This window comes from Mytilus edulis, chromosome 12, assembly GCF_963676685.1.
Source record: "Mytilus edulis chromosome 12, xbMytEdul2.2, whole genome shotgun sequence".
NCBI lineage: Eukaryota > Metazoa > Mollusca > Bivalvia > Mytilida > Mytilidae > Mytilus > Mytilus edulis.
This window is the reverse complement of record NC_092355.1, coordinates 59,733,800-59,746,540: the sequence shown is the minus strand read 5'-3', so window position 1 is coordinate 59,746,540 and position 12,741 is coordinate 59,733,800. Positions and strand designations below refer to the sequence as shown.

General features: G+C 32.2%; 1 protein-coding gene across 3 annotated transcripts in view; it reads left to right on the top strand.

Annotated features, from left to right (window-relative positions):
- LOC139498871 (nicotinate phosphoribosyltransferase-like) overlaps positions 1-12,741 on the top strand; it is a 34,868-nt gene that overhangs the window by 5,539 nt on the left and 16,588 nt on the right. For all 3 annotated transcript variants that reach the window (XM_071287456.1, XM_071287455.1, XM_071287457.1), the window contains 6 exons: positions 2,789-2,959; positions 3,535-3,745; positions 4,850-4,980; positions 9,229-9,344; positions 9,739-9,823; positions 10,505-10,613. In XM_071287456.1, the coding sequence (XP_071143557.1) occupies positions 2,789-2,959; positions 3,535-3,745; positions 4,850-4,980; positions 9,229-9,344; positions 9,739-9,823; positions 10,505-10,613 (823 nt within the window). The remainder of the gene's footprint in view (positions 1-2,788; positions 2,960-3,534; positions 3,746-4,849; positions 4,981-9,228; positions 9,345-9,738; positions 9,824-10,504; positions 10,614-12,741) is intronic.

Sequence of the window (12,741 nt, the reverse complement as noted above, 5' to 3'; positions counted from 1 at the left end):
TCCTACATAGCAGTTATACTGTAACCATGTATTTATATTGTTAATGTTTTTGATTTTATACATAAATTGATTCCGAGAGAATGCACTTATCAAGACTTACAAGAGGTGCTATAATACACCTAGGATCCATAGAAATATAGTATTGATTTATCAATTCTTTGTTAGAACTTCTCTAAAACTGTTCACAATATGCTGCTTACTCTGTGATTTTATCAATACATGTAATTAATGCATTACACAATAATGTTTATACCGTACTCAAGATTTAACAAACCAGATATCATCTGTGTCATGTAACATGTTAAAAGAAAAAAGATGTGTGTTTCCTATTATTGTACCCACCCTATAATGGCCTATTTTTCAAGCTAAAAAATAGCCCACCGCTGCACCCTAAAGTTTTTTTTATGTCATTTTTCATTAAGCACTGTTAAACATTTGTTAAAGTTAAAATGTCCGTCTTTATTAGACTCAATGTAAAAAAAAAAGTAAAATAAAAAAAAAACCTACCAACTTACCCTATTTTTTTCTCATTTTCTAAGCTATTTTCCATATTCACATGTCTTGCTTTAATTAAGTCTCATCTCATGCAAGTTAAACATGTACTACATGTACATGTACTTAGATCTTTGTAAACAAAGCTTGGACAGAGGGTCTGTATTCTAATCATAAGGAAATGAAAGGCAAAAAACTAATCATGATAATATGTGTGTTTCTTCTACTTCGAGATGAGACTTAATTAAAGCAATACATGTGAATATGGAAAATAGCTTAGAAAATGAGGGCAAGGTCAAAGGCCAAACCTGAAAGGTCAAGACAATGTTCTCAATTTTGTCTTATACTTATAATAGTTATTTTTGCATTTTCTCAGACACTTTTAAAGATTTGTTTAACAAATTGTGCAAAATGTTTGCTTTATTGTGATGAAGATATATGATAACTTGGTATGAAATAATCTAATGACATCTTACAAAAATGTCTTATAGGAGTTATTGTCAATCAAAAGAGAAATAAGTAAAACTGGAAGAAGTCATCAGTGGCAGATCCAGCCATTTTAAAAAGGGGGGGGTTCCCAACCCAGAGTTAAGGGGGTGTTCCAACTATATGCTCCCATTCAAATGCATTGATTGTCCAAAAATAAGGGGGGGTTCCAACCCCTGGAACCCCCCCTGGATCCGCCACTGAGTCATACAGCACAAACAACATTTTCAAAAAGACCTAAAAAGTGAAAAAGTACATGTATATTTAAACAAAACGCATTTGACTAACAGGTCGAACAACTGCTGTTCTTTAACCCTGTACATGATATATATGTAACTCAGTAAAAGTGACATTTTCTAAACCCAAAGTTGCAAATTATCTCCTTATTTCAAACAGTCAGTCAGGGGTACCACTTATTCAAGTAATTTTTATTTACTTGAAGAAGTAAAAAAAAATATACACATATAAGTAAATGTGTAGGATACTTATACAAGTGAATTTTATTTACTTGTATAGGTAAAACAAAAATTGTCTGATTTATGTCCCTTAGACATTCAGAATTTTTTACTTGTACATAAGTAAAACATGTAAAAAAGTTATCCTTTCATCTTTTCTTGAATTTTAAAGATTTCTTTGCTCTAATAGAATTTTAAATTGTGAACCCAGATTCAGATGTCTTTACCCCTCATTTAAGTGTAATTTTACAGGCCATTCATTAGGAGGCGATACCCGGTACTTCTACCCTCCTATGCTATTGACAAGTAACGCCTAAATGTAGAAATTTTTATGTAAGATATTCATGGAATAAATTGAAAAGTACCACCTAGAAACGTGGAAAGTACCAGTCAACATGAAAGATAATGAAACCCCTGATTTAGGGACAATGAAAATCCTATTTGTCTGTTATCTTCATATCACTGCTCATTTACAACCCCAAAGGAGCAATTTTTGAAGGCCTTGCACAAATATACAAGATCTTTGCTCAATCAGTTTCTTTGTTGAATGAATGAGATGAAACATTGAACTTCAATAAAAAAAAAAAAAATGAGCAAACCTGGGAAAAATCATTAAAGGCATGATTTTACATCTCAAAACTTGAGGATTTTTGAGAAAATTAAGGGGAGATTATTCAAACATTATTTATTTACTTATATGTATATATTTTTTACTTCTTCAAGTAAATGAAATTAACTTGTACAAGTACTCACTCACTGTACCCCTTACTGACAGTATTGAAACCCTTATTATATTCTTTTATTCAGAAAATAATGTCATGTTTTTGGTTGAATTTCCATTGTTAAAGTTGTTGTTCTCCATTGTTCTCCAATCACAACAATTATCCAGAATATATATTTCTGAAATCCAAATCAGCAAATTCAAGGAATAATAACAGAAAAGTGAACATGGTGAACAAACCAAGTCACTTTCCAGGTATATGAAATAAAGGCTCAAGATGATGAACAGCCACATAAGTGCTGATACTTTGCTTTTTTTGTTTTTGCTGTGTATATATATCCTGATTTTGTGTCATGGATGGACACCTCACAGGGGCGGATCCAGCCATTTTAAAAAGGCGGGGGGGGTTCCTAACCCAGGACAAAGGGGGGGTTCCAACTACATGTCCCCATTCAAATGCATTGATCGTCAAAAAAAAATTTGCGCCTGCCTCATATTCTTTCATCATATATATAATATATATCATTGTATACAAATGGTATACATGGTATATGGCTTGATAAGTTTGAAAAATTTAGTTTAGATTTAAAAAGTTTTTGAAGGCTAAGACATAATCAATCATTTATTTTTTCAGATCTTTACCAGATCACCATGGCGTATGCCTACTGGAAGAGTGGAAAGATGAACGATGTGGCTGTGTTTGATTTGTACTTTAGACGTAATCCATTTAAAGGAGAGTTCACTGTGTTTGCTGGTTTGGAGGAATGTGTCAAATTTATTCAGAATTTCAAGTTTACAGAAAGTGGTGAGAATTTTTATTGTTGCTAGGCAATATTGGTATTATTTTTTTACCATTAAACAGTGTTAAAAAAGAATGTGTATTTTGAATGTTATATTTCTGCCATTAAATTTTTAAAGTCTTCATAGTTCACTCATAGCCACAGCATGCACAGTGGCTGTTGCTAGGTATGCTTTGCAAACTACATTTGTTGCAATAATTTATAATTCATTCGTCTTACAACAATGAACAATGTAAAAATTTTGCGATTTGTAATTCGAATTTGAATACTCAATCTAATTGATTTGACACTAAAATCATGTTATCATTTTTTGGTTGCTGGTGGATACATAGCTGTCACAGTTTGATCATACTACAATTTATTCTGTTTCTAATCTAAGTTCTCTATGAAGTTTAAGAACAGTTTACCATACTGTTTATAGTCTTCACTGTGTTGGCCACAGGCCCACCAGCCAAGGTTGTAAAATTAATACTGGGCATGTAAGAATTTCTACTATCAGCCAAAAAAACTGTACAAAACTATTATTGGGCTTGTGGCTGCAAAATTATATCTTGATCACTATATATATATTTTTTTGCAGATATAAAGTACCTGAAATCAGTGATGCCAACTTCTGTAGAAGAAGAATTTTTTGAATATTTGAAAGAATTGAACACGAAAACTGTAACATTATTTGCTATCGAGGAGGGGACAGTCGTGTTCCCTAAAATTCCACTATTGACAGTGAAAGGGCCACTACCTGTCGTACAGTTGATGGAGACCCCATTGTTGAATTTAGTTAATTATGCCAGGTCAGTCTTTCAAATTTTTTCAGGAATTTAAAAAAAAAGTGGGGGGAGGATCAGATCATGCAGATAGGACACATAATTTTCAATTCTCAAAATAAATAAAAAATTGTCAAATAACACATACTTTTTAAATTCTTTAACCTTAACTAGAAATAGGTAAAAATATAATAACATGACTTACATGACTAAGATGGATTTTTACATGTCATTAGTCAAATAAACATAATAAAGGCAAGTATTAATTATAAGTATTTAATATATAATTTTCATAAATTAATTAGGTAATAAAATCAAGGTCACAACAAACTAAAACTGAGGGAATACATGTACTGTTAATATCTTCTGCTATGCATGAATCTCCCACCATGTGATCTACACTCAAAGAAAGTCAGTGAATGTCTGAGCCATGGGTAATGAAAAAACGAATAACAATCCACACAGAAAACCAAGTATTGATGGAATCCAGCTTACCAAAAAATAAGGATGAACTTTGATAAGTTATGGCTGGAGTTAAAGCTAAGACTTTTTAAACACCAACAAAAAATAGTAAAAGTTGTGTGTCTTATCTTTGGACAATATATAGCGATTTGTAAACAAAAACATGTATTGTAATCCTAATACATAATAATTATGTTACAGATCAGCTAGCTGATCAGATTAGCTGATCTGTAACAATAACATCTTCATGCCTTATATAACATGTACTGTAGTACGCCGCTAGATTAAAACTGACGTGGAAAGGTAACACATGGCCAGCGAAAGCTCTTTTTTTGAGAGCCCAGGTGGTTGTGTGGTCTAGCGGGACGGCTGCAGTGCAGGCGATTTGGTGTCACGATATCACAGTAGCATGGGTTCGAATCCCGGCGAGGGAAGAACCAAAAATTTGCGAAAGCAAATTTACAGATCTAACATTGTTGGGTTGATGTTTAGACGAGTTGTATATACATTATGTACACAGCCATGTATCACCATCATTGATGGCGATCCGATGGATACATCTGTTGTAGAGTTGTCACTGACTCAGACGTACTTATATATATATATATATACATGTATGTAAAATTATGAATTGAGTTGTTCATAAAATGATTGATTGTTTAATTACAGTTTAGTGGCAACAAATGGCATGAGGTTTCGTATTGCTGCTGGGTCAGAGAGTATATTATTAGAGTTTGGATTACGGAGAGCCCAGGGACCTGATGGTGCTTTATCAGCCTCTAGATATTGTTATTTAGGAGGTACTATTAACTGTATATTCAAATTGTGGTAGACCAATGATGTATTGAATTTAAGATTTTATTCGCCATCTAGATATTATTGTTTATGAAAAATGGATATTCAAACTCATACATTGTAAGTAAAAAAACAATGCCTTGACAAAAAAGACAAAAAAACAGTATACAAAACACAACCAAGAAAACTAGACAGAGCAACACAAACTCAACCAAAAACCTCAGGGGCTCCTGAAGGATAAGCAGATCAGGCTCTTCATGTGGCACCCATCGTGTTGCTTATTTATATTATGAGTGAAAAGACAACAGGATTGTGGTTAGAACAATTGGACCATATGCGATGTCATATGGGAAACGGATATATTCCTTTTTCTTAATAACCAACTGATGATTGCATCTGTTTAACTTTTGAAAGTGATGATTTCAATTTCACCACGTTAAAACCTTGGTCTAATATATAGTGTCCTTGTAGCTCTGTTATGAGATGATGTAGCAGATTCTATAATCAATATTTATCAGTAAATAAAGAATAACAACAACACAATGATGTATCAATATTTATTGACAACTTAACCTTCCCTTTACACTTCTTTATTGAAAGAAATTAAATTTTATGTCTTTTCTATAAAAATCTAGTTCCGTGTTCGCCAGAAATACAAAGATAAAGGTAAAAATCATTAAAACGTACAGATCTAACCACATCTATTAAGTTTTATCACTCGGTAGAGATAATTAACTGATTGTTAATTAGAATACTTTAACTAAAAGATCTAATTAATTATTGATTGGTGTATTGATTTGGGGAATATTAACAATATTAACAATTGTGAGAAGTATTGTGATGAACAAATTTGTTTTTGAATTAAAACTATTTCTATTGAATGTAATGAGTTATGATGTAATTGAATTGAAAAATTAATAAGGGGGTCTCATTGGGGGGTAATTTCTGATCTTGGATCCCGCTTACTGTTTTGTCAGATTCCCGTATCCCGCTTACACTATGTACGTAAGCAATTCTCAATTCTTTTGTAATTTCCTCTGTCCCGCTAGACTTCATTTCCTAATTTCACGACACATTAATTTTACTGTCACGCTTACAAAAAAATCGGCAATCACGCATCATGCTTAGACCCAAATGAGACCCACTTGTGAGTTTTTCAATTCGATTACATCATAACTCATTACATTCAATAAAAATAGTTTTAATTCTGTCATTTACAGAAGAAAATTTGTTATGCTAAATTCTAAAAGATCTGACCTTGCAGTCATATTTCAAGGACACTTAACTTAATGATCCTTAAAACTAAGACTCAGAAATTCACCAATCAAAAACTAGATTTCAGTTTCAACACAAATTTCATTCTTGGAGTACTGCATATAAAGTCAAGATTTTTTACCAAGAACCCTTGCCTTATTTCTATATGTTGTGTTTCCAAGATATTATGATTGGTCATAGAGATATGTTTTCCCAATTGGTTATATGGCCTCTAGTTCTGACAAATACACAGTGATCTTGACAGCTTCATTAGATCTTTATATAAAGCTTCACATGAAGACTTTGATAATTTTTATCTGGTATACAGATGTCTTATGGTCTTAGGTTTTTGTCTGGCATATTAAAATATCATTTACTTTAGATAATTGGACTCAAGTTTATATTTGGTATTTAAATACATTTCATTTTAGTGTTTATGTGTTGCAATAAGTAGTATTTGTCTCTCATCTATAAGCAGGGATATGCTTATGTGAGTTTAAGTTTTGCACACAATCAGAAAAATCTCTTCCGAAGGAACTGTGAGCTTTAGCCATCACTTGCATACCTGCCAACTTTCACGATTTAGGCGTGTATTACTCGATTTTGACCCTTTGTCACGATTGCACGATCGTGATCGTGAAAAACCCTCTAAAACACGATTTTGTGAAAATCTACACGAAAAATATGATGGTTCCCGATTTTGAACTGTGTCCAAGGAAGACATTCGTGTTCAGCCAATCAAATTCTATGTTTCTCATGATCAAATTAATCAGCCAATCAAAAACGTTTTCTCTCAAGATAATTCTAACATCCTAGATTTTGAACTTGTGTTAATTTCCTCTGTTTTTTAAAATCGTGAACATGGCAAATGGTTTTTCACTTGCAAGGAGGTTCTTACACAGAATAAGAATAAAAGCATGGCTGATTGACAAACTTCAATGATGCAGTACTACCACAAAGATAATAAATAGTAGTTTATTCACTAATTTATCATGTTTATAGATATTACTCTTGCTGTAACAAATGATATGTATTTAATTAAAATACCAAATCATTTAATGTACTATTCTTTATTTTTCACATGAACAAAACAAAAAAACCCACATGAGGAATCCCTTAAATGAGGGACTTCCCTTAGTCAAGGGGGCATTTTACTGCTGTGAAAAATAAACATGAAAAATGTAGATTTTTATTTAACTTAAAAATGGGAAATTCTGACATTATATTTAGAACTACTTTTCTAAATGTAGGGTCCAATTATTTTGAAAAATAAAGAAGATATACATGATACATTAGGCCAAGAACATACCAAAATTCTTGGACATGTGATGACCATATTATACCAGATAGATCATAAGATGTATAATTCTTTGGGAAAAGTTTCTTCAAATAATATAAAAATCAGAATATGTGTTCATTTTTACTTTAAAAGTGTTTTTTAATGTCCTTAAATTGAGGGGATACCCCTAGGTGTTGTTCCCAACCTGATAAAGGTCTTTCTTTGTGCATAATTTTAAATTGGAAAAGTCAACAATTATTTAATATCCTTACACATGAAATTAATTCCTGGTCTTGCAGATACATGTTCATCTTTTCTACTGATATATAATAACTAAAATCATGCAAAGAAACTTTAGAAAAGGCATGTAAGCTCATATTACAAATATGACACTTTTCTAGACCACAAAACAGCACACACAAAACATAGATGCCAACCATTACGATTTTTGCGTAGTTTTTCCGATTTTGCGATTAAAAACTACGCTGTTACGGTCAAAGTCGAATAGTTACGGATTACCAATCATTGCCGATCAATTTTGTAAAACGCGGATTTGTATCATTACTTTTCCGTCCTGGTCCGGTATTTAGAAAACGCCAATGTAATGCTTCCGGTTCCTCGGGAGTTATCAACCTATTGTTGAGTAACTAACTGACTTCCGAAGAGGCAAACTTGCATTTTATGAAGGAGCTTTCCCCCTTTCTCTACTTCTCCTTGACAAAACGAAAATGTACGAGTCGAGAACATCTGAACAATTAATGAATGGAATACATACTACAGACAACATGTTTAACGACAAATTTTAGGGCACATCACTTTGCAACCACTCATCAGTAATTTTTATTGGTAAATGCACATTTATAAATGATTACTGAAAACTTATCAAAAATACGGAAAATTTGATAGTTTGTTACTGATTGTGTAAAAAGGGGGTTGGCATCTATGCACAAAATAGTCGTCGCAAAGAATTGTAACCTTTGAAATTGTTGTCGCACACTAAAACCCCCATGGGCACTTTCAAAACTTGGCAGGAATGCACTTGGCGTCTGTCGTCGTTGTTGTCCGTCTGGTGTAAACTATTCCAAACATCTTCTCCTCTGAAACTACTGAACCAATTCCAACCAAACTTAAGTTGGATGATCCTTAGGGTATCTAGAATACAGTTTGTGTTTTATTTTCTGTTTAGTCAAAAAACATGGCCGTCATGGCTAAAAATAGAACATAGGGGTAAAATGCAGTTTTTGGCTTATATCTCAAAAACCAAAGCATTTAGAGCAAAACTGACATGGGATAACAGTGTTCAAGGTCAAGTTCTATCAGACCTGAGAAGATCAATCTTATAACTCATTGTTGGGTTGCTGCCACTAAATTGGTATTTTAAGGAAATCTTGCAGTTTTTGGTTATCATCTTGAGTATTATTAATGATAAAGATAAACTGTAAACAACAAAAATTTTCAGCAAAGTAACATCTCAAAAATTAAAATTACACTTTGTTTGATTTCATCAAAAATTTAATTCTCAAGGTTCTTTGATATGCTGAATCTAACCAAAACAACAAACTACGATGAAATTGGACACTGAAACTCTTAAACGAAAGATAAATGCCAAAAAATCAAGGTGAGCGATTCAGGCTCTTGAGAGCCTCTTGTTTAATTTATGCATGTATTATTTATTTTGCAGGTTTTGATGGAACCAGTAATGTATTTTTCTATTTTGTAGGTTTTGACGGAACCAGTAATGTATTGGCAGGTAAACTTTACGGCATTCCAGTAAGAGGTACACATGCTCATGCCTTCATCACATCATTTTCTGGCTTATCAGAGTTACATAATCGGGTAAATTAAATATTTCTTGTTTCATGGAAAATCTGTCATTTGGTATGAGTGCTTGTTCGTTGTGGTGGCTTTAAAAGAGGTTATTATTATTGCGAAAAGTGCTACAGAATTGTAAACGCAATAATTCAAACTTGCATTTTGAAATATTTATATAAATTAAACAGGATTTTTCTCAAAATCGTAAAAATTAAAATCACATTTAAGTCTAAAATGACAAAATCGCTATTTTTGAATTAACAGTATTCTTATTTTGTGTTCAAATGTCTTAAAAGTAGTGAAATTTAGTGTAAAAAAAATTGTCATAAAAATGCATGGTGTTTCTGGTTATTTTGTGTTTGTCATATCACAATTCTATTGTTTACTATGAAATTAATCTGTTACCTTATTATTGCAGCAACTGGTTAGGAAAGGTACTGATGAGATGGTTGATTTCATTCCACTTTGTCAAAAATGGCTGAAACAGTTAGCTCCTGTATTAGGTTAGTTATAAAGTCAAATGTAAACTCTAAAAGGGGGGCGGGATGGTAGGACCTGTATCAGGTGTTTTTAAGCTAGGGATTTCAGAATTGGTCCTTTTGGGATCCGGGAATTTTTTTTTTGAATTTCGGGATGTCAGAATTTAAATTTCTATAAATTCGGGACCTCAGGGTTCCATGTTTTTAAGCCAGGGATTTCGGGATCAAAACCCCTCCAACCAGGATTTGTTTTGAGCTATTCCGTAAAAATTAAATGTGGGCGAATGGGATTGAAAATTGTATTGATAAAATAAAATAGTGACAAAGTTATGAAACTAGGATGTTCTCTCATATCAATACATCAACAGTGTAAGAAAATCACAGAAATATGTAAGAAAATCACAGAAATATGTAACAAATTAAAGTGGGTAGAGCTAAAGGTAAAAAATATGTTTTTTTTACTTTATTAGGCAGTGCTTTTCTATCCTTTTAACATGTTTAAATAATAATCTTTATTTGTCATTTAAGTAACATTATACTTGTGACATAAACAAAAGGAACAACAACAATAAAATAACTGAGTTGAACACACACATATCTATATATATACAAGTAAAACTAACTAAGAGTCCCCTGTCCTCAGCTCTAAAGACTGCTTTATAAAGGAATTAATAGTAATGGATTTTATAAACCATTTCATTGCAGGATTTTTAGATGACCAAGTATCAAAAAGTGAGCTGGCAGCCTTCATAGCCTATGCTACTGCATTCCCTGATGGTTTCTTAGCACTTATAGATACATATGATGTTGTAAGGTGAGATATTTAGAGTTTACCGTAGAAAGGCTTGTATAGTTTGCACTGGTACATATCCCACACCCCCTTCTCCCCACGAAATTTTAGGTAAAAAAACTTTTTGTAACTGTTAGAAAAGGTCAAATGAATCTCTGGTAATTTCAATTTCTGTGTGGTTGTTTGCGATATTTTCTTGGAAAAACCTGTTTTCCATCATTAAACAGAAGCTGAAACTGCTTGTAAATGATTCGAGAGTGCTTCATGATTGTTTAATTCACTTTAAAAACAATTTAGAAACTTGTGTATGTTTAAACAGGAAGTTTAAAAAGCATGTGTAAAAGAAGAAATTAACCGGTGAGAGTAGAAATCCGTACATAGCAGATATCACTATAATATGACTTTGAAAGTAAAACAGTTCCATCCTTTTGTCAAACAGTCTTTAATATATCGATCACATTAATGTTTGAAGGGTCTTAAACTAATACAAACCATATTAGTCAGTATGAAACACCAAAACAGAACATACAATAACCGATTACTTTTTGTAGTTTACAAATTCTAAGCTGGTTTACGGTTGTCTTTTTCACTATGTTTGTATCGTTTCAATCAAGCAGATACCAGTTTATTTCAACCAATGCATTGAAAACAAACAAGAAATTTTTAATGAAAGGTTGAGTTTTTATATTTATCAGTATTAATTTGATATTGAATAGAAATAACTTATTAATATGGATGAGTTAAAATTATTAGCAGGGATGATTCCAGGTGTTTTCAAATGGGTCCCTTGAATATCAAATTGGGATTTTTTATCCCAATTGGGATTTTTTTATGCATACAATCTAAGACGAAATAATATAATTTTCCTGTAAATATGGAAAATGAATATTAAGTTAATTTCATCTGTACACTGATTGAAGAAATTATTGGATTCAGACCAGGGAAGTTGTAATACATGAATATCATTGCATATGATGCATTATCATCTTAACTTTGGTAAACAAGGCCTATTACAAAAACATATATACCAAAAGTACCAGATAACATAAACCTATGGCAAGCCGTTTAGCTATTTATTCGATTTCAAATTATCCCACAATATATAAGATATCTTATAACTGTAATATATACTAGAACACACCCGCGAAATCGCGGGCATTCAGAGCGTAGTTGAAAGTTTGTAAAGTGTTGTTGGAAGAATTATGTAAAAAATTTCAGCAAAAGTATCATAAGTCAAAGGTTATTGGGGACAGGAAAATGTGTTTTTTTTTATCCCTCCTCCTTTATTTCCAAAATTCCCAATTTTGGTTTTCTATCAATTTCAATATGAACATAATACATTTAGTGGGGAATTTCAGCAAAAGTATCATAAGTCATAGGTTATTGGCAACAGGAAAATGTTTTTTTTATATCCCTCCTCCTTTAATTATTTTCAAAATTCCCAATTTTTGGTTTTCTATCAATTTCAATATGAACATAATACATTGAGTATGTTCTGAACATTTAAGTAAGGAGCCTGTAATTCAGTGGTTGTCGTTTGTTTATGTGTTACATATTTGTTTTTCGTAAATTTTTTGTACATGAATAAGGCCGCTAGTTTTCTGGTTTGGATTGTGTTATCTTGTCAGTTCGGGGCCTTTTAAAGCTGAGTATGCTGTATGGGCTTTGCTCGTTGTTGAAGGTCGTACGTTAACCTATAGTTGTTAATTTCTGTGTCATTTTGGTCTCTCGTGGAGAGTTGTCTCAACATGGCTATCATACCACATCTTCTTTTTTTGTAATCAATGAATTTTGTAAAAGATTTAATAACTGGAGAATTTCAGAAAAGGTATCAAAAGTTCACTTGAATAATTTTAGGGCTTATCTGTATATTATGAACATTCATTACTATATAAATATAGTGTATTTACTTTCAATTTTAAATTTACTAATCGATCCATGGTGGTCATTGATGTAGTATACAGACCCTCTCTATTTAATAAACTATGTGACCCCCGTGGATACCATGGTGGTCATTGATATAGTATACAGACCCTCTCTTTTTAATAAACTATGTGACCACCGTGGATAGTAAACTTGAAAATGATAGCAGATAGAATTCTTAAAATACAGTATACAGAAAAACGCAAACCGGAAGTCTAATCAGACTTAA